The sequence below is a fragment of the Sus scrofa genome, chromosome 1, assembly GCF_054392235.1.
Source record: "Sus scrofa isolate SSC_HxYL_T2T_F1_AM1 chromosome 1, Sscrofa_HxYL_maternal_Yorkshire_Landrace_v2.0, whole genome shotgun sequence".
Taxonomy (NCBI): domain Eukaryota; kingdom Metazoa; phylum Chordata; class Mammalia; order Artiodactyla; family Suidae; genus Sus; species Sus scrofa.
In genome coordinates this window covers 105,011,944-105,039,222 of record NC_139383.1, presented here as the reverse complement: position 1 = coordinate 105,039,222, position 27,279 = coordinate 105,011,944, and the positions used below count along the sequence as shown (strand labels likewise).

Sequence of the window (27,279 nt, the reverse complement as noted above, 5' to 3'; positions counted from 1 at the left end):
GATCCTACAGGGGTGTTGGGGACTTAATTCTGATGGACAATAGAGAAGCATGTCTTTGTGAAGAGAGAAAAGACAGGAAGAAAGCAATGTTTCAAGAACAAATGACTGGAGTTCCCTGGTGGCAAGAGGATTAAGGTTCTGGGGGTGCCACTGTAGAGGCCCAGGTTGCTGCTGTGACACGGGTTCAGTCCCTGGGCCAGGAACTTCCACATGCTGCAGGCTTGACCAAAAAGAAAAAAGTGATGACTGAGAAAAGTTGGTGAAGTGGAGGAAGATGCAGAGAGCAGATTTTTAAAACTGAAAGGAAAACTGGGGATTTGTTTTTGCCACCCACCATCCATCCATACTTAAAAAGCACTGGGGAGTGAGTGTATATGGGGTGGGGTGGGTATCTCATTTTAAGGAATGCCATTTATTTATTCATTCATTTATTTATGACCATACCTTCAGCATAGGGAAGTTCCCAGGCTAAGGATCAGGTCAGAGCTGCAGCTGCAGGCCTACACCACAGCCACAGCAATGCCAGATCCAAGCTACATCTGTGACCTATGCTACTGGATGTGGCTGTGGTGTAGTCCCGTAGCTTCCGCTCTGACTTGACCTCTTGCGGGGAGCCGAGAAAATGCAGGGACTCAAAACAAGGACCTTGCCTGATGGTAAAAAAAATCCTGAAGGCATGTTCCTAACCAAGGAAGGGAACTCACCTGAACGGTACAAGCTGAAGGCGGGCTTCTGGTCAGGAAAAAAGCTCACCTGAACAGTGCATGCCAAAGTGGGCCTCTGGTCAGGATAAAAGCCTGCCTGCACGGTACAAGCCTAGGGCAGGCCTCAGGTTACACAGCTCTCACTTTGATGTTGATGGGGAAGAATTGGGGCTTTCCTGGGAAAACAATTTCCATGTTTGCGCTGGAGAACATGGATTGTTTCTTGGGTGACCTAGTTTTCCTGTTGTTTTGTTTGTTATTCAGTTTTCCTCAGTCTTTCCTGATTATTATTATTCTTATTTTCCTGTGGTGATTTGTGATTTAACAAAGTAACAATAATAAGAATTTCATCCTGAAGGACGTTACCCTATTTTAATCCAATTTAGTTGAAACATAGTGTTTATCTATTAACTAGTTATATAGTGAACTTTATAGAGTTAGGATTTTAATGAGGTCCGTAGAAGTTAGCCATATATTATCCAAAAAACCTAGCTGTGAGTTTTGTCTTTGATATTAAAAGCTTTTAAGTGATAGCTAGTTTAATTAAGTTGGTTTATATTTACTTACACTATCTCCCTGCCATAATGCTTTGAAGATAAGCACCAGTCTACAAACAAGGTTTGTGAATGCCAAATTCTTGTGTCTATGGCCTCTTCAAAGTACTCACTAAGTTTAGTTAAGATAGAGATCTTAAAACAGGATGCATAGCTGCTATACCATGTAATAGTTAACCAATGTACTTTTAATATTGTGGTGTAATCTGTAGTGAAAACCTGTCTATATAATCAACCACTATTGCCAATAAAATTTGAGCAATCCAGCGCCCTAAAAGAAGGGACAAAAAGGCTGTCTCCGATGCAAAAGCCAACGTCTGTCCATCTTCTTCAGGAAAGTGTACACTCCCTGGCCGCTGGAGCTGGCCTCTGACAACAACCTCTAGCCTGGAAAGTTCCATAATCTGAAGGTGTCAATTCTGGATCCTTAACCCACTGAGGGAAGCCAGGGATCGAACCCACATCCTCATGGAGAATATGTTGGGTTCTTAATCTGCTGAGTTACAACGGAAACTCCCTATTTGTCCAATTTTAAATTGTAAAGATTCCTAATTCCCTCTGGGGAAGCCTGCCTTTCCTGCGTAACTTTTCTGGAAGACAATTTGACAGTTTTATGTCAGAAACCTTAAAAATGTCCATATTACTTGAGCTTTAATTCCATTATGAAGAACTTTAAGATTTATATAAAAGATATTTTATCAGAGTAATACTTGTAAAAGCATTAGAGGAAATGGTAAGGAAGTATGGGTGTATCCATTGGGAAATTATGCAAAAGTTAAAAAAATGGTACTGAGGGTTTTCTTTTTAATTTTCGAGGGGTTTGAAATAAACTCACATTATAGACATCCAGAGGGTCAGAAGGCATGAGTGAAAAGTAGATGATCCCTCCTATGTCCCTCTGCCCCCTGCCCTCCTCACAGGGAGCCATTTAAAACCTGTGTTTGTTTATTTTTCCTCCTCACCCAATGGCAGTTTGTTTTGCACCCCTCCCCCCACTTAATAGTGGTGAATTGTTCCATATGAAAGCACAGAGCTTCTTCACTTTTTTAATGCTTAAATATGGTTTCATTGTGTAGATACACCACAATTTTTGAGCTAGTTCTGCACTGGTGATACTCAATTCTTTCAAATCTTTTGCTAGAATAACCATGCTGCTGTAAGTAAGTGTATACATATTTCACTTTGCATGTGTGATGATATTTGGAGGGTAAATTCTTCAACATGGGAGGGTTGGGTCAAAATATAGGAGTATTTCTGATTTGACATGGGCAAATTTCTCTCCACAGAGAGTTTCAATTTTTACATGAAAGAGTGTCTGTTCTATTTGGCCAGTACTATGTGCTATCAAGCTTTTTCTTAGGAAACATGTATTAAATTTAGGAGTTTCCGTTGTGGCTTAGTAGTAACAAACCCCATGAGGATGTGGGTTCGATCCCTTGCCTTGCTCAGTGGGTTAAGGATCCAGCATTGCCATGAACTGTGGTGTAGGTCACAGACAAGGCTCAGATCCCGTGTTTCTATAGCTGTGGAAGAGGCCAGCAGCTGCAGCTCTGATTTGACTCCTAGCCTGGAAATTTCCATATACCTAGGGAAGCAAAAGATAAAACAAAATTTAGAAAATACTAATGAAATATTAAGTGCTTAATTATGCAAATTTATATTATTGGAAGAGATAATGCCAAAATATTAACAGTGACTTCCTTATATGTACTGATTATTAAATTTCATTATCCCATAATTTCTGCAGTAGTGTCATTTAACTTCATTAGTAAAAGGTCTCAAATTTGTTATAGACGTTTGGCTATAGTGCACATATTACTTGTCTTTTTTTTAAAATGATTTTAATTTTTTTCCATTATAGGTGGTTTAGTGTTCTGTCAATGTTCTTCCATACAGCAAGGTCACACATAAATATATATTTTTTCTCACATTATCATGCTACATCATAAATGACTAGATATAGTCCCTAGTGCTATATAGCAGTATCTCATTGCTTATCCATTCCAAAGGCAATAGTTTGCATCTATTAACCCCAAATTCCCAGTCCATCCCACTCTCTCCATTTCCCCCTTGGTCTGTTCTCCATGTCCATGATTTTCTTTTCTGTGGAAAGGTTCATTTGTGCCACATGTTAGATTCCAGATATAAGTGATACCATATGGTATTTGTCTTTCTGACTGACTTCACTTAGTATGAGAGTCTCTAGTTCCATCCATGTTGCTGTAAATGGCATTATTTTGTTCTTTTTTACGGCTGAGTAGTATTGTATTGTGTATATATACACCACATCTTCTTAATCCATTCATATGTTGATGGACCTTTAGGTTGTTTCCATGTCTTGGCTATTGCGAATAGTGCTGCAGTGAACATATGGGTGCATGTATCTTTTTCAAAGAAAGTTTTGTCTGGTTATATGCCCAAGAGTGGGATTGCTGGGTCATATGGTAGTTCTATATATAGTTTTCTGAGGTACTGCCATACTGTTTTCCATAGTGGTTGTACCATTTTACATTCCCACCAACAGTGCAGGAGGTTTCCCTTTTCTACACACACTCTCCAGCATTTGTTATTTGTGGACTTACTATTAATGGTGGCCATTCTGCCAGGTGTGAGGTGGTACTTCATAGTAGTTTTGATTTGCATTTCTCTAATAATCAGTAATTTTGAGCATTTTTTATGTGCTTGTTGGCCATCTGTATATGTTCTTTGGAGAAATGTCTATTCAGGTCTTTTGCCCATTTTTCTTTTCTTTCTTCTTCTTTTTTTTTTTTTTTTTGTCTTTTTGCCTTTCCTAGGGCCGCTCCTGCAGCATATGGAGGTTCCCAGACTAGGGGTCTAATCGGAGCTGGAGCCACTGGTCTACACCAGAGCCACAGCAACGTGGGATCCCAGCCGTGTCTGCAACCTACACCACAGCTCACGGCAATGCCAGATCCTTAACCCACTGAGCAAGGCCAGGGATGGAACCCACAACATCATGGTTCCTAGTCGGATTCATTAACCACTGTGCCACGACGGGAACTCCCTGCCCATTTTTCAATTGGGTTGTTGGCTTCTTTGCTGTCGAGCTGTATAAATTGTATATTTTAGAGATTAAGCCCTTGTCAGTTTCATCGTTTGAAACTATTTTCTCCCATTCCATAGGTTGTTTTTTTTAATGGTTTCCTTTGCTGTGTAAAAGCTTGTCAGTTTGATTAGGTCCCATTGGTTTATTTTTGTTTTTATTTCTTTTACCTTGGGAGACTGACCTGAGAAAATATTTGTAAGCTTTATGTCAGAGTGTTTTGCATATGTTCTCTTCTAGTTTTATGGTGTCTTGTCTTATGTTTCTCTTTAAACTGTTTTGAGTTTATTTTTGTGCATGGTGTGAGGGTGTGTTCCACATATTACTTGTCTTTTTACTAACAACACCTGTCCAGGTGATGAGCTTAGTAAATGAGGAATGAATAAGGAATATTTTCTGGAAGCGTGGACAAACACTTGCAATTTACAATATTACCACCAGGTGGTAGAAGAGAGTTAAAATTCAGGGATCTTTGAGGTCTGAGGCAGGCAAATCAAGCACTATGTACCATGAAAGGTTTTTATTTTTTTGTCTTTTTGCCTTTTCTAGGGCCATACCCACGGCATATGGAGGTTCCCAGGCTAGGGGTCGAATCGGAGCTATAGCCGCCGACCTTCACCAGAGTCCAAGCTGTGTCTGTGACCTATACCACAGCTCAAGGCAACGCTGGATCTTTAACCCACTGAATGAGGCCAGGGATTGAACCTGCAACCTCATGGTTCCTAGTCAGATTCATTAGCCACTGAGCCACTACGGGAACTCCCATGAGAGATTTTTTAAAATGTTAAAAACGAAAACTTAGCAATTAGAATTGTACTTAAAATATTTTTTCCAAGATATTCAAAACTTCCGGGAAAAATCTTGATGCTGTCTGTGGCACTTCCCCAGTTGGCATTATTTCTTACTCCTGCTGTTTAGCTTGTCTTCTTGTGCCCACTGTGGCCTCTGTTGCTTCTGATGGTGCTGCCAGGCTTCCCTTTCTTTCTTCTAACTGCACTGCTTTGCAAGGAGATGAACAACCAGATGAATGGATGTATGTCCTTTGAGTGACCCAGGCAAAGCTGGAGGCTACTTCTCATCTTTGTTGTTGAGGATGACTCTACTGTGGGATTTTACTACAAACAGGGTGGGGCTTGGGGTGAGGGTGAGGGAGTGGGGATTAGGGGTGGTATTACCAGGCAGAACCTTACAGCTGTCCTTCAGACTACCCTGGCAATTGTCTTTTCACTGTGTCTGAAGAAAGCTAGAACCTGGGAAGCAAAACTTGCCTCTGCAGGCCTGAGGTTGTGGGCTGGGCTTGAGCACTCAATTTTTGCACCTTTTTTTTTTGGTCTTTTTAGGGCCGCACCTGTGACATACAGAAGTTCCCAGGTTAGGGGTCGAATCTGAGCTATAGCTGCTGGCCTACACTACAGCCATAGCAATGCCAGATCCCAGTAGTGTCTGTGACCTACTCCACAGCTCTTGACAACTCTAGATCCTTAACCCGCTGAGCAAGATCAGGGATGGAACCCATGTCCTCATGGTTACTAGTTGGGTTCATTACTACTGAGCCACAGCAGGGACTCCTTGGCATTCTTGACTTTCATCCTTCTCTCCTTAAGTGGATCTGTCCCAGGAGTGACCTTTTTGGCTCCTGTCCTGTTTAGAAGGGCAGAGCTGTTCATCTTTTAAATATGCTGTGATCTTGGGCAAGGCAATCAGCCTTTTTGTGCCTCAGTTTTGAATCAGAAAGTATAGCACAGAGCCATACTTGTCCCAGAGTGCCATATTACTACAATGCAGGGATGACTTGCCTTGGATTATGTTTATGAGGGTGTTTATGAGGCAGCGTGGAGGAAGAGGAAAGTTCGGGCTCTTACTGTTGGAGTGGGATTGGTGGAGAATAGTCTTAGGTCTGGATCCTGAGAATGGGGAAAGATCGGGAAGGAGCTGAGTTCCCAGACACCTTGTAAGGATCTCACTGAGGGACCTGGAGTCAAGGGGAAACGGTATCAATGACTTTTCCATGTCTTTTAGACTAAAATGTGCCCAGGGGCTTATCTGTGGCACCTCAGGGATCCTGCACTTAACTTGCTGAAGCGTTCACACTTGACTCGGCCGCTGGCATTGTCAGGGCTCAAGCTTCACAGATCCGACGTGGGGACCCCGAGATCACCTGTGATCCGGAAGGGACTCCTTCAACCACCACGCTGAGCCTGGGTTTCTCCGCGAGGAGCTGGGTCGAGGGAAAAGGGGGCTGTGGGCAGGAATGGGGCCTAATTCGGGGAGGCGACAGGACCGATCCTCAAAGGCCTCGCGAAGGAGAGGGATGTAGGACTAACTAACTGATGCCTGACTGCGGAGCTCCAATCTGCGGGCCGCGACTCCATTCCGCTCCGCGCAGCGCTGGGTGCGGGGCGCTGGGTGCGGGGCGCTGGGTGCGGGGCGCTGGGTGCGGGGCGCTGGGTGCGGGGCGCTGGGTGCGGGGCGCTGGGTGCGGGGCGCTGGGTGCGGGGCGGGGCAAGCGGCGGCGGGGGCGTGGCCTAGATCCCTGGTCTGGCAGCGGCGTCCACTGCCTGTGACAGTCCGGTCCCCGCGCGCCTGCTCCGGCTGTACTTGCCCTGCTCCCCGCGCGCCGGCCATGACGGGCTCACTGTTCAAGGGGAATTTTTGGGTAAGTCCGCGGGGCCGGTGGTCCAACGTCGGGCTCGGGAGCCAGGACTCTGAGGGGAACCTTGGCCCCCTGTCAGGTGCTCGCGGGCAGAACCTGAGCGGACGCGCCTCTGCGTCCCCTTTGCCCTGTCCCCAGCCCCTGCACGCCCGCGGGTCCCCAGGCTCCTCTTTGGGCCGCCCGCGCTCCTGGACACGCTGGCTGGGTGTAGCCGAAGCCACCTTAGAGTCGGGACATTCCTCCCGCATATCACTCTTGGGGAAACCGAGACCCAAAAGGAGAAGCCACCCTCCAGGGGAGAGTCGCTGGTGGCCCCCGAGGCTGCGCCGTGAGCGGATTGGGGGCACGTGGGGTGGAGAACCTGGGGTGGGCTTCGCGGGTCTGGTCGACTTTTCCAGGTCCACAGCCTGTCCGGGCCTCGGTAGCGCCTGACTTCCCCCTGCAGACCATAGAGAGATTCTCTAGCAGAAGCTTTGCCGGGTCCTGAAGCCGGGTTTCCTGAGCGCCTCCCGGCCTTTGCCCCCGCGGGTGCGTGTGTGAAACCCTGCGAGCTGGTCAGGGTATCCGAGCCGGAGGATGGAGCCCAGCCAGGAGGCAGCAGGTCCGCCTGCCCTCTCCCTCTGTCCAGCCTCTTCCCTCCTGTCTTCTCACTCCCCAAAGAGTTGGTAACCCCTCATTCGGAGAAACCACCCTCATCCCTTTAAGGCAGAAGCAGGATGTCTCAAGACTGACTTACTGCTGCCACAGGGCCCCATCTCTTTCTTGGGACGCTGCTCGCCCCCTTTTAGCTTCATAGGTGTCCAGCAGGTCTCTGCCCTCTATGGGTGGAGAAACCTGGCCCTGTAGCCTCCAGGACACAGTTTAGACCTTGCCTTATGAGGCCCCTTTTTCTGGAGTTTTTGAGATTCTTCTGGGGCACTGGCCACCTGTAGGGTACAGAGCGGTGGAAGCTTCACAAAGATGATAAACACGGAGTTCCCGTCGTGGTGCAGTGGAAGTGAATCCTAAACCATGAGGTTGCGGGTTTGATCCCTGGCCTGGATCAGTGGGTTCAGAATCCAGCGTTGCCATGAGCCGTGGTGTAGGTCACATGCACGGCTCGGATCTGTTGTTGCTGTGGCTGTGGTGTAGGCTGGCAGCTGTAGCTCCAATTAGACCCCTAGCCTTGAAACCTCCATATGCCCTGGGTGCGGCCGTAAAAGGACAAAAGACAAAAGACAAACAAAACAAAACAAAACAAAAAAAAACCCAAAACAACAAACACCCCAAAAACCAACCAACCAAACAAAAATGGTAAACAGCCTGGCAGCTGGCCCCTCCAGAAGGCTTGGGAGTTATTTGTGTAGAATATAGGACTTTGGGGTCCCCTGACTAGGTAACAGGGTGGTGGTGGTGGTGGTGGGGGGAAGCAGGGCAGAAAGACCTACCTTTTTCACCTCAAAATGTGACACACAGTTTTCAGGCCTCTGCCTTCTTTAGAGAAGCCTTTCGTGATGGTGCCCCCATAAGCACATGTTCTGTTCTTTCATAGCATTTGTCAGTTTCTGGTTTTGAGATTGGGGGCCTACAAGCATGTGAGCACCTCATGGACAGGTATTGTGCTGGCTTTCAGTGCCCCTGCCCCTTGCTCAGGCTGATGCACAGTGGTTCTCAGCAGATGGTTACAGTGGATTTGTATGGGTGACAGGGCGTGTAATGGGATGAGAGCAGCAGCAGCCTCCACTCTCAGAGGGCTCCCAGGCAGCCCCCACCCCCCAAGTCTTTTCCAAGGGAGACATGAGTCCTAGGTTGGGAGTTAGAAATTGGGTGAAGGTCCAGGGGAGAGACCTTTCTGGGTTTATACTTTTTTCCCCCCTCTTGGCTTTTAATTTCTGAATATATTAGACCCTAAGAGATAGTTTGCAAAGGTATCTTCCATCTCTAATTTCCTGTAATACTTTATGTCAAATAATAAAAAACAATAATAGCTAAATTACTATGTATAGAGTCTGTAGCAAACACTGTTCCAAATACTTTGTACATACCACTCATTTATTTCTCACAACTGTTATCTGACTTACATCTCACACCTACCACTGCTTACTGACTATCCTGTTTTAGAGATGAGGAAACCAAGTGGCAGAAGGGTTAAGCAACATTCCCAAGTTTGTAGAGCTATTAAATAGGACTCTGTATCCACCAAATGCTCAGTGAGTGCCTTTGATGAGGCTGGTGCTCAGTGAATGTCCTTTTGACACCTCCGGAGGTAGATGAGGGGGCATCATTTGACTCTTGATGTGGATATCTTTCTTTTTTCAGCTCTGACCATGAGCTCCTCTGGGGTTTGTGCTGGGTACCACCATCCACTGAGCCCCCAGCACTGCAATGGTTCTTTGCATATGGATGCTTAGGAATCAGGCAGATGGAAAAGTCAGCCTGGATTTGGGGAGAAAAGGAGCAGAAGGGAAACTGGTGAAGGCCTCAGGGCCTACCTTCGGCACCCTCACACTCTTAGGGCTCGGGGGGGCGGGCAGGGCTGTTATTAGCATCGAGGGGATGGCAATCATTTTCATGCTTCAAGGACAAGAAGGTTGTGATTGTATAAGGTAGAAAACTTTGGAAACACAAGTAGATATCAGTTGATTGAATTTAATAAATATTTAAAATACCTTCTATGTATGAGCTCTGGTGGAGGTGGCATTTGTAGGAGGTAAGACCAGCCCTTGGTTTGATGGTAGAGTCCTCATGAGGAAGCCAGCAGGGAGGGCAGGATTTGGCCTTGAATGCCAGTCCTCAGGGATGTAGAGGAGGAAAGGGTAGGGGGATGGGAGAGTCCAGCAGGGCCTAAGAAAACTGGGCCAGGGGTAGACAAGGTCTGTTCCTGGGTGGAAAGCATAGGAAAGGGACAGGAGGAGACAGATGGGGGAATGGCAGAGGGTAGAAGAAGTCAAAGCCATAGGACAAGGTCATCAATTGTTGGGTAGTTGGGAGGGGAAAGCAGGGCTTAGAGGAGGCTCTGTGTGAGGTGAATAGGAGAATGCGGAGTGGGCCCCAGAAATAAGGAAGTTGAAATGAGGAACTGGTTTGTGGGGAGAAGAGGAGGAGGCAAAAGTGATATTGACAATATTTAACCACAGGGGTAGCACTGTGAGGACCAAGGCCAGCAGCACCCTGAACCAGCCCCCCAGCCCGTTGCCAGGGTTGCTGGATATAGGGAGGGAACAGGGTGCCAGACAGCAGAGTTTGGGAACATTCTAATATTTTAACAATCAGTTGCAGGTGCTCAGTTGTCAATATTATAGGTTTGGAGAGCTGGTAGATATGGCCCTGGCAGCTTGGAAAGGGTGTCCAGGCAAGAGAGTGCATAGGACAGCATAAAGTACAACGGAAGAGTTAGCAGCAGAAGCTCTGTGGTGCCTGGTCAAGTGTGAATCCAGATCTGCCCATTATAGCTGGGTGACCTTGGGCAAATTACTTCAACTCCCATTCTCCGTTTTTCTGTGTAGAACAATGAGGATAATAACAATGTCTGCACTATAGGACGGTTGTGAGGATTAAATCAGAATTTGGTATGTGCTGAGCACATAGTGAGCACTTGTGATTGTCAACTATTTTCAGCACAGAGGTGACAATTCAAGTTGAAAGAATCAAGAGATAAGAGGTCCCCAGAGAGGCAGTCTTTGTGAATACCTGTGTTTCAGCATTGGAAGAGAGGGGTCAGATGAAGAGAGTCAGAGATGTTAGGGATTCAACCCTCACAGAGGCCATTGCAGGCCAGGAGAGGAATGTCCCATGGGAGAGGAGTAGCCCATGGTCAAATAGGTACAAGTTCCTGAAAAGGTATGAGTCAGCACATGCTCATAAATAATTTTCTTCAAATGCCCCATGGAAAGATTATTTAAAGGAAACCTTTGGTGGATCTGTTTGAAAAGGGAACAGTCAGAGTTCTTTAAAACTGAGACCCCAACTGAGTTTGCCTGATGCAAACACTCCTGTGTGCTGTTGCTCTCCCAGTGGTCATATGGTTAAGCGGTACTGTGTTTATCTATGTTAATATGTTTTTTTTTTTTTTTTTTTGCTTTTTAGGGCCACACTCATGGCATATGGAAGTTCCCAGGCTAGGGGTAGAATTGGAGCTGCAGCTGCTGGCCTCCACCATAGCCACAGCGATGCCAGATCCGAGCTGGGTTAGCAACCTACACCACAGCTCATAGAAACACCGGATCCTTAACCCGATGAGCGGGGCCAGGAATTGAACCTGAGTCCTTATGGATCATAGTTGCGTTCATTACCGCTGAACCATGACAGGAACTCCCTATCTTGGTTAATGTTGAAGGTCTCTTGTCAGAATGAGACAGTGGCCATGGATGTGGTTTCCAGAGCTTCAGGGAAGTAGGCGACAGGATAAGGAAAAGCCCAGCCTTCAGCCTGTGACTAGTGGGGACATGCCCAGGTGACTGTAGAACCTGTTCCAGAAGAGAGATAGCCTTTCACCTCAGGAGATTCCCACATTCCTCACTAAGGTGTGAGGCCCAGCCTGGCCCTTGATGTCCTCTAGATCTTTTTTTTTTTTTTTTCCTCTTTGCTTTTTAGGGCCACACCTGTGGCATAAGGAGGTTCCCCGGCTAGGGGTAGAATTGGAGGTATAACTGCAAGCCTACGCCACAGCCACAGCAACGCAGGATCCGAGCTGCATCTGTGACCTACACCACAGCTCATGGCAACGCCAGATCCTTAACCCACTGAGCGAGGCCAGGGATTGAACCTGCATCCGAGTGGATGCCAGTCAGATTCATTAACCACTGAGCCACGATGGGAACTCCTAGATCCTTATTTTGACTTGGCCTTCCTGATTCTCACAGCCCTTGGCCCAGACTAGCCTCCCAGTGCCTGTCTTGCACTTCCTCTGCTCCTGCCCCTGCCCCTGCAGTGGTCTTGGCTCCTCTGCTCTGCCAGGGAGTGACCTGGAAAGGCTGGGGCCAGCTGAACTTGCTCATTGTCCCTGGAAATCCAGGACGGTCCCTCTGCTCCAAACCTCTGATCACTTTGGAATCTGGTCATTCTGGGCCTTCCCAGAGCTTGAGGTGGCATTGTATATGGCTTTGCTCCCTGGCTTTTTTCTGTACAGTGTGCGAGGCTACTTTTTTCTTATATAAACAAAGAAGAAAATAGATTATCACACAGACCCTTCATTTTCATCTCATGTTCTTTTGTAATACTCTGTCATGGAAACAGGTGCCTAGAAACACACCTGGAGGGCAATTTTGCATTGTCCTGTCTGGTGGCAAAATGCAAGGTAAAGTCATTGTCCATCACTCCCTCCAGTTCATTCAGGAGCAGCCACTGGGTTCTGTCCTAAAATAATTATCAACATCCTTTTTCTTGCCTTGCCTTGCCTAGCCCGTAAGCATGTGGAAATTCCCTAGCCAGGGGTCTAACCCACACCACAGCTGCAAGCAGAGCCATGAAGTGACAGTGCTGGATCTTTAACTTCCTGAGCCACGAGGGAACTCAAGAATCCTTTCTTCTTGTTTTAGTTTCTTAAAAATTTAATAAGAGAGGCATAGGACCTATTCTTCTAAGGAAAGTAAGAAATTCTTTTTGAAATGCATAAAACAAAACCTGAACAAATGGAAAGGGAATAAAAGTTTGTTAACAAACTTTTAAAAAATGATTTTCATTTTTTCTATTATAGTTGGTTTACAGTGTTCTGTCAATTTTCTACTGTACAGCAAAGTGACCCAGTCTCTCTCTCTCTCTCTCTCTCTCTCACACACACACACACACATGCACATACACATTCTTTTTCTCACATTATCCTCCATCATGCTCAATCATAAGTGACTGGATATAGTTCCCAGTGCTATACGACATGTTAACAAACTTTTAAAAGTCTAGATAATGCAAGCATATTCTTTAAAAAAAATACAGATATTTCTAAATGACTTGTAATGAAAAACAATATAATCATTATTTATGGGGTCACAGTATGTAAAGATTGTTTACTTCAAAGCTAAGCAGTGTAGTATGGTTAGAAATCCATTCTTGTTTTTCTTGGACTTTCTAATTCTTTGTGTGTGTGTGCGTGTATGTGCGTGTGTGTGTGTGTGTGTGTGTGTGTAGGCATTATTCACCTTTATCAGAGACTTTTAAAAAATGCTCCACTGTATCAGGTTTTTTCCCTCACAAACAACAGTTCATTCACAGATTGGACTTACATAGTGAATATTGAGTTCAAAGTTTGGTGTGACGGGAGTTCCCGTCGTGGTGCAGTGGTTAACGAATCCGAATAGGAACCATGAGGTTTCGGGTTCAATCCCTGGCCTTGCTTAGTGGGTTAAAGATCTGGCATTGCCGTGAGCTGTGGTGTAGGTCACAGATGCAGCTTGGATCCCACTTTGCTGAAAAGGCAAAAAGACAAAAAAAAAAAAAAGTTTGATGTGACAGATACCCATTATGGAAAGGCCTAAAAATATATACAACATATGCATAAATAAATACACATAAAATTCATTTTAAAGTAAAAAAGACTTGGTATATGCAAATTTGGTATAAGTGTGTATGGATGCATATTAATTTATGGATTTTTCTGGTAAAAGCAACTATAGATGTCATCAGTCAGTCAAAGCAGAATATTGGTTATATCCAAATATGCAAGGAGTTCCCTGGTGGCTCATATTAAGGATCCAGCATTGTCATTGTAGTGTTGAGGATTTAATCCCTGGCCATGCAGTGGATGTGGCAAAAAGAAAGAAAGAAAGAAAGAACTGGAGTTCCCATCATGGCACAGCAGAAACGAATCCTAGTAACCATGAGGTTGTGGGTTCAATCCCTGGCCTTGCTTGGTAGGTTAAGGATCCATCAATGCTGTGAGCTGTGGTGTAGGTCGCAGATGAGTCTCAGATCCTGTAGCTACGGTTGTGGTGTAGGCTGGCATCTATAGCTCCAATTCAACCCCTAGCCTGGGAACCTCCATATGCCAAGGGTGAGGCTCAAAAAAGCAAAAACAAACAAACAAACAAACAAACAAAAAACAAAAAACCCCCCAAATATATGCAATATCCAAAGTACTTCTGTTTGTACAACTAATAGGTATTTTGTAATTAATTTTTGTAATTCTTTTTTTTTCTTCTGCTTTTTAGGGCTGAACTTGTGGCATATGGAGGTTCCAGGCTAGGGGTTGAATTGAAGCTGTAGCTGCTGGCTTACAGCCACAGCAACTCAGGATCCGAGTTGCATCTGTGACCTACACCACAGCACATGGCAACGCTGGATTCTTAACGCTCTGAGCGAGGCCAGGGATTGAGCCTGCAACCTCATGGTTCCTAGTCAGATTCGTTTCTGCAGTGCCACGACAGGAACTCCAATTTGTAATTCTTATTTACTATCTCCTACATGTAGTCAGAATACCCATTTTTGTATATATTTTGTTACAGTATAAATATCATCTAAGTTTAGTACTACTGAAAAGCTCATCTGAATGGAAAGTAGGTGACATTTTTCTTTACTTGCCTACACTAGAAATTTCCAGTTTTGATAAAAAAAAAAATTGGGAATTTTAAATAAGAGGGACTGTTGGTTGGCTTCAGAGAATGACAGCCATTGTAATTTTTTTTTTTTTTTTTTTTTGGCTACCCTGAAGCATCATGAAGTTCCCGGGCCAGGGGTCAAACCCACACCACAGCAGTGACCCGAGCCACAGCAGTGACAACACTGGATTCCTAGCCTGCTGAGCCACCAGGGAACTCCTGTAATTTTTAAAAAAAATCAAACTATTTTAAAATTTTCCAACAAGGAGTTCCCAGTTTGGCCCAGTGGGTTAGAATCCAGGTGCAGTGGCCTGGGTTGCTGAGGAGGTGCAGGGTTGATCCCTAGCCCCACGCGGTGTGTTAAGGATCTGGTGTTGCTATGCTGTGGTGTAGATCACAGCTCTGGCTCAGATTCAGTCCCTAGCCTGGGAACTTCCATATGCTGGGTGCGGCCAAAACAAAACAAAAACAAAAATTTTCCAACAAAATAAATGAGAATGTTTTAATTTAATTAAGATGTTGTTGCCAGGAATTTAAAGCCTCTCATATGCCATGAAAATCCATGACAGCTGCAAAGCTAAGTGATCTCTCTCCAGAAAAGTCAGACAGCAGGAAACCAGATATTTTGAACACCAGTGTTCACATGGCTGCTGTGAGTCTCACAGCCTCCAACAAGGGTTTCAGAACCTCGCTCCCAGTCATGGGCTTCTTGTTCCCCAAACAGTGGTATGTGATGAAAGTGGGAAAAGGAGGCTTCTCAAAGAAACATTAGACCATGGCCCTGTTTGTTTAACGCTGCTTTACTTCGTGTGTTTTGGGCTGAAGTTTAGACAAGGTTAAGGAGCAGATTTCAACACATCTGAAACAGGTTTGTTCTTCAGGAAAAGAGGAAAGCTTTTCCCCAGTTGGCCATAATGCCCTCATTTTAAATACTTTCCCTATTCGTATGTGTAAGGAGGTGCCAGGCAGCACAAGGCAGTTTTAAACTCCAGTGCACAAATCCATAGCGTTCATCTGTATCTATCTTTGGGAACTGTTATATAGCCTTCCAGCTCACTTGTCAGATACAGCTGTTGCTTTAACACTAAACCAGGCCACAATGGACGGATTGGTAGATTACAAATCAAGTGAAGACTTCCTTTCTTTTTCTTTTTAAAAATTTTATTTCGGGAGTTCCCGTCGTGACTCAGTGGTTAACAAGCCCAACTAGGATCCATGAGGATGTGGGCTGGATCCCTGCCCTTGCTCAGTGGATTAAGGATCTAGCGCTGCTGTGAGCTGTGTGTAGGTTGCAGATGCGGCTCGGTTCTAGAGCTGCTGTGGCTGTGGTGTAGGTCGGCAGCTACAGCTCCTATTCAACCCCTAGCCTGGAAACCTCCATATGCCGCGAGTGTGGCCCTAAAAAGACAAAAAAAAAAAAAAAAAAAAAAAAAAAAAAATTATTGCAGTATAGTTGACCTACAATGTTGTATTTGTTTCAGGTGTACAACAAATTGAATTGGCTTTACATAGATATTCATTCTTTTTTTCCCATATAGGTTATTACAAACTATTGAGTAGATTTTTCTGTGCTATACAGTAGGTTCTTCTTTTTTTTTTTTTGTCGTCTTTTTAGGGCCACACCCACGGCGTATGGAAGTTCCTAGGCTAGGTGTCAATTCAGAGCTATAGCTGCTGGCCTATATCACAGCCTCAGCAACACCAGATCTGAGCCGTGTCTGCAACCTATACCACAGCTCATGGCAACACTGGATCCTTAACCCACTGAACAGGCCAGGGGTTGAACCTGCATCCTCATGGATGCTAGGCAGATTCGTTTCCTCTGAGCCACGAGGGGAACAAGAACAGGAGGTTCTTGTTAATCATCTATTTTCTACAGTAGTGTATGTATGATATTCCCATCCTTGTAATTCCTCCCTCCCCACTAAGGCTCACCTTATAGCAGCCATAAGATTGCTTTTGAAATCTGTGACTTTGTTCCTGTTTTATAAATAAGTTCCTTTGAGTCATTTTTATAGATCCCACATATAAATGATGTCATATGGTATTTATCTTTCTCTTTATGACTTCATTCAGTATGATAATCTCTAGGTCTGTCCATGTTGCTGCAAATGGCATTATTTCATTTTTTATGGCCTAATAGTATTCCATTGTATGTATGTACCACACCTTCTTTATCCATTCCTCAGTTGATGGACATTTAGGGGTTGCATCCATGGAAGACTTTCTTTTTTAACAGAAGTGATCACAGCTAAATATTTGTGAAAGTAAAAGAAAGGAATATTCTTAGATATATAAATGCTATATTTACTTGCTGTTCTTTTTTTTTTTAAGGCTCTTAAATATTTTAAATGATTTTTCATCTTCAATGTTTTTTCCCAGGTGACTATTTATTTATTCTTTAAACATATTACTGTTTGTTTATGGGGTACTTTCCAGTTTCAAGTGCTTTTATAAGTCCCCAAGAATGGTACTATAATGACATCACTGTTGTTACAACTATAATTTAGCAGAGAGAGACACACACACACCCTAACTATAATTTAGGAGAGGGACACACACACACACACACACACACACACATACCCTCACACCCTCAGCACTCACACTGTGAGGTGCAGCCACCCAAAACTACTTGCTACAGCGTGGTCAAGGAAGAGGGTGGGGAGGTGTTGCTTGGCCCCCTCCCCAAGCCTCTGCATTGACCTCCACTTCTACCTCTAGGTCTCGGATAGGAGACTTTTTCTGAAAGTCTGTTGCATATTTCTTTTATTTTTTTTTAAGATTTTTATTTTTTCTATTATAGCTGGTTTACAACGTTCAGTCAATTTCTGCTCTACAGCGATGTGTTATATATACCACATTAACCAATTCATCTGTCGATGGACATTTAGGTTGTTTCCATGTCTTCGATATTGTGAATAGTGTTGCAATGAACATAGGGGTGAAAGTATCTCTTTCAATGACAGTTTTGTCTGGATATATGCCCAGGAGAGGGATTGCTGGGTCATATGGTAGTTCCATGTTTAGTTTTCTGAGGACCCTCCATACTGTTTTCCATAGTGGTTGTACCAACAGTGCAGGAGGGTTCTCTTTTCTCTACACCCTCTCCATGTTGCATATTTCTAACAGCACACTTACCCCTCTGTGTTCAATCCTCTATTTCTTTGCTCGTCTTCCTTGGTAGACTATGGTCCACTTTTGTCTTATTTACCTTTGTGTCCCCAGAGCTTGGCACAGTTCCAAGAACAGAGTTTGTGCTCAATAAATGTTTAGCAAGTGAATAAATGAACACTAAACTCTCACCTACTTGATGTTACAAGGGGCACCCCCTGGCCTCTACCCCCTGCACAATACGTAGTATTCAGGGGCCATGCATCTGCATTCCACATAACTATTTTTGTTGCCTTTTTTTAGTCTGATACCACACCTAAAAAATTGTGGTATAACATGTATGACATAAAATGCATCACCTTAACCTTTTGTGAAAGTACATTTCAGTGGTATTAATAATTCACATTGAGAGATCCCATCATGGCTCAGCGGAAACGAATATGACTAGCATCCATGAGGTTGCAGGTTCGATCCCTGGCCCTGCTCAGTGGGTTAAGGATCCAGCATTGCCAGGAAGTGTGGTGTAGGTTGCAGACACAGCTTGGATCTGGTGTTACTGTGGCTGTGGCATAGGCCAGTGGCTACAGTTCCGATTCGACCCCTAGCCTGGGAATCTCCATATGCTGTGGGTGTGGCCCTAAAAAGACAAAAATAATAATAATAATTCACATTGCTGTGCAACCATCACCACCATCCATCAAAACTCTTGTCTTCTTTGTGACATTGCAAATCTATGCCCATTAAACAGTAACTCCGCGTTCTCCCCTCCCCCAGCCCTTGGCCACCACCATTACATATCTACTATCTCTATGACTTTGACTACTCTGAGTACCTCATGGAAGTAGAATCCTAGAACATTTGTCCTTTTATGACAACACTTAGTGTAACCTATGTTGTAGCATATGTCAGAATTTCCTCACTTTTTAAGCTGAATAATATTCCGTTGTGTATACATACCACATTTGGCTTATTCATTCATCCACTGATAGATACTTGAATTGCTTCCATGTTTTAGTTATTATGAATAAGACTGCTGTGAACATGGATGTCCACATATTTCTTTAAGACCCTGCCTTCAGTTCTTTTGGTATGTACCCAGAAGTGTAATTGCTGGGTCATACAAAAATGTGCTTTTTAATTTTTTGAGGAACTGCCGTATGTTTCCCGCAGAGGCTGTACCGTTTTACATTCTCACCAACAGTGCAGAAAGGTTCCTATTTCTTCACATCCTCACCAGCACCTATTATTTTCCTTTTTTGCTTTTGTTTTCCACTCCCCTTAGATCTGTGCTTCCCTCCCACATTCTTCCTCTGGTTTGGTGATCTTGACTCCTACCCTACTAAGTAAGCAGACACCAACTGGCGAAAGCTCACTTACCTTCCAAATAAGTAAGATGAGGTTCAGCCATGAGTAATAGAAAAACCAAAAACAGCAGTGGTCTAGACAAGGGCAGTCTTTACCACTCACGTATGTGAAGTCCCACGCTGGGCACTCCAGGGCTGGCACGGCCACCTGTAACGTCAGGACCCACACTTCTGTCTGGTTCCTCCAGCGGTACATAATGGATTCACAGTGATGGCTGGTCAATGACTGAAAATAGAGTTTATTAACAGTAGGACATTTAAAAACTTTAGATATATGGAACCAAACTGATTTCCTAAAGGGCAGATGTATTCTCAGTGTTCCCCAAAATTTCTGAAGATCATAGGTTTCACTGCATCAGTCATGGCAGTGAAACCCTATTATTAAGCAAAAATAGAGCCTTATTAAACTTTCATTTGTATTTTTACCACCAGGGTGAGTGAACATTTGTTTATTTTCTTGTTGTATTTCCTCTTTTACAAATGGCTTTGTTTCCTTCCTCATGCTTTACTTATAAATTTACATGTATTTTTTTAAATGATAAAGGTATTCTTTGTCATTCACTACAAATATTTGAATGTCTAATCTTGTATATATGCGTGTGTGTGTGTGTGTACACACAGCTGTGTGTGTAATTCACACATTCTAGCCTCCAGTAACTAGCATGCAGTAGTGAAAGGCATTCCTTACATACTCAAGCTTTTGCCTTGGACATTCCTTGGTTGAAATCCAGCTCTGCTCCTTTTGAGCTGGGGGGGAATGTGCCCTTGCTCAGATTACCCACTCTTCTTAAGCTCCGTATCCTCATCTGTAAAATGATCATTGCACTTAAACATGTATGTGTATTTTTGTTGTTGCTGTTGTTTTGGCCATGCCCACGGCATGTGGAAGTTCTGCAGCCAGGGATCAAACCTGTGCCACAGCTATGACCCAAGCTATAGCAGTGATCCTTAATGCTGGATCCTTAACCTGCTGTGCCGCCAGAGAACTCCTGTATATATGTTCTGCAAACATTTTATACAGTCAAGTTTGTTGAGCTTACCTTTTGTAATTTCATCTATTACACATCAAGGTTTAAAAACTCTTCTCCAGGAGTTTCCACTGTGGATCAGCAGAAACGAATCTGACTAGGAACCATGAAGATGCAGGTTCGATCTCTGGCCTCACTCGGAGGATCTGGTGTTGCTGTGAGCTATGGTGTAGGTTGCAGAAGCGGCTCAGATCTGGTGTTGCTGTGGCTGTGGTATAGGCCCCCAGTTCAGGCTTCATCTAATGGTCCTGTGTTAGCACCTACCTGTTTAATCAGGATTCCCATGTAATTCCTGCTTAGAAGAGTGATCACCTTTGATTCTGGCCACCTATGGCTCAGGAATACGCTCTTGGCTGACAGACCTCTCCCTGGCCTACCTGGGTTGGTGTGGCACTTTCGTGGGGGGTCTGTGTGTGAGGGACCCTCATGTTCCTCCCAGGTATCCTCAATTCTAAGTCAAGGGGAGCAGATATGCTACAGACACAGGCACCTGCCTGTGAGCCAGGCGGCCCCTTCTACAGAAACTAAACTAAGAGGCCCCAGAGGCCAAGGGCCCAGAAAGCTAGGAGCCCGTCTGCTCTCTGAAGGCAAAGAAGTCAGTCCTGTGGGTGTGGTTGCAGAAGGGGAAGCTAGAAGCCTGAAGGAGAGGGGCCTGAGAGAGGCTGAGTATTACATGGCTATAGCTATTTGTATGGAATTGTGATTGAGAGAACAGGAAGTGGGGAGAGAGAGGCCAGCAGCCAGGGGCAGCCGCAGCCCTCCCAGCCAGGGCTATGTATCATTTGGGGTCTCCACCTGACTCTACCTCAGATGGAGGTGAGCAGCTTGCCTGAAGCCACCCAGCTAACCACTCTGGGCTTGGGCTTCCTGTTGTGCAACAAGGATACTGCTATCTGGCCCAATCCTAGAGCCACCATGTCTCGGATGGGGGAGGTGGGTTTGTCAGTAAGGTATTAGTATGTCAATATTGTAGTGTTTTTTGCAGTTATGATTATGATTTTGATGATGATTATTATTTCTGTCTTTTTGTCTTTTCTAGGGCCACACCCGCGGCATATGGAGATTCCCAGGCTAGGGGTCTAATCGGAGCTGTAGCCGCCAGCCTATGCCACACCCACAGCAATGCAGGATCCGAGCCGCATCTGCGACCTACACCACAGCTCACGGCAACACCAGATCCTTAACCCACTGAACGAGGCCAGGGATTGAACCTGCAACTTCATGGTTCCTAGCTGGATTCGTTAACCACTGAGCCACAATGGGAACTGCTATTATTGTTATTATTATTATTATTTTACGACTGCACCTGAGGCATATGAAAGTTCCCAGGCCAGGGATTGAATCCGAGCTGCAGCTGCAGCAATGCTGGATCCTTTAACCCACTGCACTGTGCTGGGGATCAAACCTGCACCTCTACAGTGACCAGGGCCACTGAAGTCAGATTCTTAACCCCCTGTACCACAGCAAGTACTCCAGCAGTTAAATTAATTTTTAAAATAGATATTGTAATGAAAACGATGAGTGGTAATCACTTTAAAAATTTTAAGGCATTGTTAGAACAAGACTAATCGCTACAAATTATGATTTAAACCAAGTACCACTGAAGGTATTTATAATATATGAAGTTTAAAAAGTTACTAACTTGTAGAATAATACTTCATTTTTATTTAGAAAATGTAAAAACCTAGTCATATGTCATTGGGAAAATATATGTGGTTTTACAGTAAAATGTTAACTATTGTTTTCTCTGGGGTTTCATATACTATGAAAAATATAATTATTTTCAAAAGCTTATCTGTACTTTTCTATTTTCTATAATAAATGTATTTTTTTTTTGTCTTTTTGCCATTTCTTGGGCCACTCATGCGGCATATGGAGGTTCTCAGGCTAGGGGTCTAATCAGAGTTGTAGCCACTGGCCTACGCCACAGCCACAGCAATGTGGGATCCGAGCCATGTCTGCGACCTACACCACAGCTCACGGCAACACTAGATCCTTAACCCACTGAGCAAGGCCAGGGACCGAACCCGCCACCTCATGGTTCCTAGTCGGATTGGTTAACCACTGTGCCACGATGGGAACTCCCAAACCAGCTTCTGTTGATCGTTTCCACATTTTTTTTTGTCTTTTTAGGGCCATATCCTTGGGATATGGGGGTTCCCAGGCTAGGGGTTGAATCAGAGCTGTAGCTCCTAGCCTACCCCACAGCCACAGCAACTCAGGATCTGAGCCATGTCTGCAACCTACACCACAGCTCTTAGCAATGCCAGATCCTTAACCCACTGGTAGAGGCCAGGGATCAAACCCGAATCCTCATGGATACTAGTTGGATTTGTTTCCGCTGTGCCACAAGGGGAACTTCCAGTTTCCACATTTTTTAACTTCCTCTCTAGTTTATATAGTATATAAAATTTTAATAGAATATATAATATGTATTTTTTAAACTATATAAAGTTTTTATAGAATATAAACTATACTCTCATCCCCATGGGTTCTAAATTTTACTTGATAGACAAAAAATTTCAAATTACCTAAACAAAAATAACTGTCTCCACCCCTGCATTTCCAGCTAGAAAATTCCTCCTCAGGGCTTCCAGAATGTCCCCCTTCTGTGAGTCCTGGTCTTACCAGCCCTGACAGTACTTCTCTGTGCCCACACAGGGATCTCTGTACTTTTATCATGAGGCTAATTCCATAGTTTTTAGCTCAGGGCTCAGTGGTACAGATTTCAGCCCTGGGTGAGCATGGTTTCGAAGCCCTGCTCAGCTATGTATGCTACTGCTGTGTGACTTTGGGTTGGTGGTGTTACCTCTCTGAATCTCTGTGTCTGCATCTGTAACATCCAGATGATGATACCCATTAGGATTGGGGTAAGAAAACCTGATTTTGGTGAATGTTTACTGAGTGCCTAGACATGACACCAGATTTTGGACACTTATAGTCTAGTGCGTGAGACCCATGGTGCCAGATAAATATATCATACACGTTAAGGATCTTGGTGACTGTAATGAAGGAGATAGAGGGTATGAGTTTTCTGTTACTGCTATAACAAATCACCACAAACTTAGTGACTTAAAATAACACAAACAGCCTTACAGTTTTGGATGGCAGAAATCTTACTGGGGTAAAATTGTATCTGCAGGGCTGCATTCCCTCTTGAGGGCTTAGGAGAAATCAGCCTGTTTCTCCGCTTCTTGCCTCTTCTTGCGTCCAGAGGCTGCCCTCGTTTTTTGGCTAGTGGCCCTGAAGAGGCCACTAATCGCATCAGTAATCGCATCACTCTTGCTTCTGTCTTTTAAGGACTCTTGTGGTTAATGTTGGGTCCACTTGGATAATCTCTTCATCTCAAAGGCCTTCATTTAATCACAACTGCAGACTTAGTTTTGCTGTGAAAGATAACACATTCACAAGTGCCAGGGATTATGACTTGGGCATCTTTCCGTGTGGCAGTGGTTGTTATTCTGCCTCCCACACAGTGTGATTGGATAGTCACCGGATGTATATGTGGGGATGGAGTCACTATCTGGGACCTCTCTGAGAAGAGGGCATTTGAGCTGCAAAGTCAAGGGTAAGGTCTAGCTAGCCTTGCAGGCAGCTGGAGGAAGGAGAGAGAGCAGCAAGGCTAGGAAGGGCTTGGTGTGTTTGAGGAACAGAAAGATTGGCACTTCAGCAGAAAGCAGGCCAAATTGCTAAGAATCAGTTTGACAGAAGCCCATTTGCTGAAGTGATCACATCACTAAAAACTTGTTTCTAGTAATTACCTAGAAAGCTAAGGCATGCCATGTTCCAAGGGTAGTTTCAGTAATTTTTAAAAATGGCTTTTGGGGAGTTCCCGTTGTGGCTCAGTGGTTAATGAACCCAGCTAAGATCCATGAGGACTCGGGTTTGATCCCTGGCCTCGCTCAGTGGATTAAGGATCCAGTGTTACTATGAGCTGTGGAGTGGGTCACTCAGATCTGGCATGGCTGTGGCTGTGGTGTAGGCTGGCTACTATAACTCTCATTTGGCTCCTAGCCTGGGAACCTCCATATACCATGGTGTGGCCCTAAACACACACACACACACACACACACAAAAGAAATAGGTTTTGGTATTTATTTATTTTATTTGACCACACCCTTGGCATGCGGAAGTTCCTGGGTGAGGGATCAAACCTGAGCCATAGCAGTGACAATGTTGAATCCTTAACTGCTAGGCCACCAGGGAGCTCCCTATGGATCTTGACTAATGTGTAATGTCAGGCACCTGCCGTTACGGTGTCATACAGAGTAGTTTCACGGACATGAAAAGTTCACTATTCATCATTCTTTGCTCTCCTGAACACCAGGCAACTGCCTACCTTTGCATTGTCTCCATAATTTTGCTTTTTCCAGAATGTCATATAGTTGGAATGATACAATTTATAGCCTTTTAAGACTGACTTCTTTTATTTAACAATATACACTTAAGATTCTCCTATTTTTCTCTGTGGTTGGATAGCTCCTTTCTTCTTAGTGCTGAATTATATTCCATAATATGTATGTACTACAGTTTGCCTATTTCCCTGTTGAGGGTTGCTTCCAGTTTGGGGCAATTATGAGTAAAGCGACTATCAACATTTGTGTGTAGGATTGTGTAGACATAAATTTTATTCTTGATTTAGTTGATATTTAGTTTCAGTGGTTCAGATTTATTGATCTAGCTCAGCTGAATGTCATTTTAACTGTTTCACATCTAATAGTCCTGAATATCCTCTGTGCTGAAAATTCATGCAAGATATTCATTGGATCAAGCTGAGTAAGAAATCAGTGAGTTAGAAAAGAAAAAAGGGCAGTGAACTCGGGTGAACATGTACTGGAAGAACTACTTCTTATTTGGTTCTAAAATCCCAACATTTAATACATGTATAATCCTGAAATTTGACCATAAAAACATTCTCATGCTCAAAAGTCATGGACAATAAATACAGATAACCCAAAATATACTGAACTTGGGCTGGCCTCAGTGAAATGGCACTGATGAAACTAAAACTGAATGTAAAACTTAAATAAATTTAAATTAAACATTGAAAAAGCCTCAAGGTCAATACGAATTGTCCATTTTATAGAGTCAATAGGAACAAGTAGAAGCAAGAGTCACATATTTCAGGGGTCAGGGAAGCCTGAATCACTGAGACATGGAGGATGAGTGATTTCTGGAATGAAAAAAATTTATCACTTGGTATTATTCCTCAGAATCAAAGTTAATCAGCCTGGAGTGCAAATTTGGAGATTATTGCATTTATTTGCACATTTCTGGTTGGGTAACACTTTTTGCACCTATGTATTTCTATTCATGTTTTATGACTGGGTCTCAGTTTCGTCCTTGGTTAGAGGATGGAGATTATGTATATGTTTGGGCTCTCAGATTGCCTGAAGCATGTGCAAGTTTCCCGGCCCATGGCGCAAATATGTGCTACAGCGGCGACCCTGAGCTGCTGCAGTGACAACACTGGCTTTTTAACCCACTGTGCTGCAAGGGAACTCCATAAGGGAATGTTTTTGGAGGACTTTTCTGATTATGGATTGGGGTTTCAGAAATGGAGATAGATAAGATGGAGGAACTGGCTAGAAGTGAGGGCCCTGAGGCCAGGTTTTACCTTAGAAAAACTTATTATTAACAGTAAATATGTTCTATTAATTTGCAGTTTCTTTACTTCAGATAAATCAAGGCAGTTGACTGTCTGGATGACTTTAGTGTGGGATAAGGAGTTGAGGTTTCCCAGTGAGCCTCTGGGAAATGCATCCTAGCCATTCCTTATGCTGGGTTGAGGCCACCTAAGAGTCTTCACAGTCATATATTACCTTAAGACCTCAAAATGTACTCTCCTTTGAGTATCTGGTTTGCTTAGTGCATCAATTAGAAGAATAATAGATAGAGATTAGAGGCCTTAAAAATTGTGTTGTAGTGGGGCCAGGACACGAAATGTGTCAAAGGCTACTGGCAATTTTTATGGATTGGGTTCAAAGTTTCCACCCAGAGTGAGAAGTCAGCTGGTGCAGGAACAGTAGACATTTCCCTGGGTTTGACCTACTTTTGGATTCCTGGCTCACAGGTTCTATTAGCTCTTGACAGTAGTGGCAGTACTTTTGGTTTCTGAACTGGCTTGCTTACTTGTCTTTCCTGGGCCAGACTGCTGGAATTAGTTGTTCCCTTGGAGTTTGTTGGTCCTATTGTTCCCTTGGAGTTTGTTGGTCCTATATTTAAGGACCTGTTTCCAATTTCAGGTACAACTTCTTCCTGACACTAGCTTACCTACCAGGCCTGGGCAGTATCTTGGGCATGCCTGGGGATTCTCAGGAATGCCATGGACCAGAAAGAGACTTTTGTGTATGTATTTCTGAGCAATGAAACATCATTTGTTTTACCCTGTGATATGCATAGTCATGCACCTCTCAGGGGTAAGTTATAGACCTTCAATCTGTTTTATTAACTAGAAAAGTCGTAGGACTCACATTAGCAGTGCTTTCAGGGGTGGCCTAATGTTCTCTTTGAATTAAAGCACCTGTCTTCAGTTCTCAGATTTTCTTTCCTTGTGGATTTGTAAATCTTTCTTTCCTTGTGGATTTGTAAATGTCTCATGTGCTTGAAGGGTATGTGTGTGTGTGTATGTGGGTGTGGAATTTGGATCATATGAAAGGTTAGGCATGTAATGGCAGACATTAATCAACTTTCTGAACACTGATATTTTCTAAATCTTATGCCTTCTATGTTAACTTTATAGGGATAATCATCTTTCAAAAAGCTGTCATCTCACCGTGTGTAAATTGAATAAATCTGTATTTAGTTAAATGTGAACTTGCTTCTACATTTATGTCCCATTTTGTTATAGGAATCCAATCAGTTCAGAAATAGAGGTTGCCACTAGCAGAGATGTCTAGATATGTCCCCGTCTAGACTTATGTCTTTGTTGTTATATGTAATGAAGCTATGTATGTTTATTAATATATGTAAGCTCACTTATTGTGGGCTCTACAACATTCATTTTTCTTGCAACAATATATTTTGAATCTTTTTATTTTTGTTTATGTACTTCTGCTTTATTCTAATATCTCTTCAGTTTCTCCCTGTATGATTGTCATAATTAATTTTTATTTCTCTATATTTAGATCGTTTCCAACTCTTTGTCATTACAACACCCTTGTGTACGTATCTTTTCAAATCTGTGTAGTTATCTATATTTATTTATTTTTTTAAATTTTTTTTATTTTTTTTATTTTTTTATTTTTTTTGTCTTTTGTCGTTTGTTGTTTGTTGTTGTTGTTGCTATTT

General features: G+C 43.7%; 1 protein-coding gene across 2 annotated transcripts in view; it reads left to right on the top strand.

Annotated features, from left to right (window-relative positions):
- The first annotated feature begins 6,884 nt into the window (after window positions 1–6,884).
- The window catches only part of PSTPIP2 (proline-serine-threonine phosphatase interacting protein 2), a 102,717-nt gene continuing 82,322 nt past the window's right edge, over window positions 6,885–27,279 (top strand). For both annotated transcript variants that reach the window (XR_014808274.1, XM_084965068.1), the window contains exon 1: window positions 6,885–6,978. Coding sequence is in view for 1 of the 2 variants with exons in the window: in XM_084965068.1 (XP_084821194.1) it covers window positions 6,946–6,978 (33 nt within the window). In the remaining variant the exon portion in view is untranslated. The remainder of the gene's footprint in view (window positions 6,979–27,279) is intronic.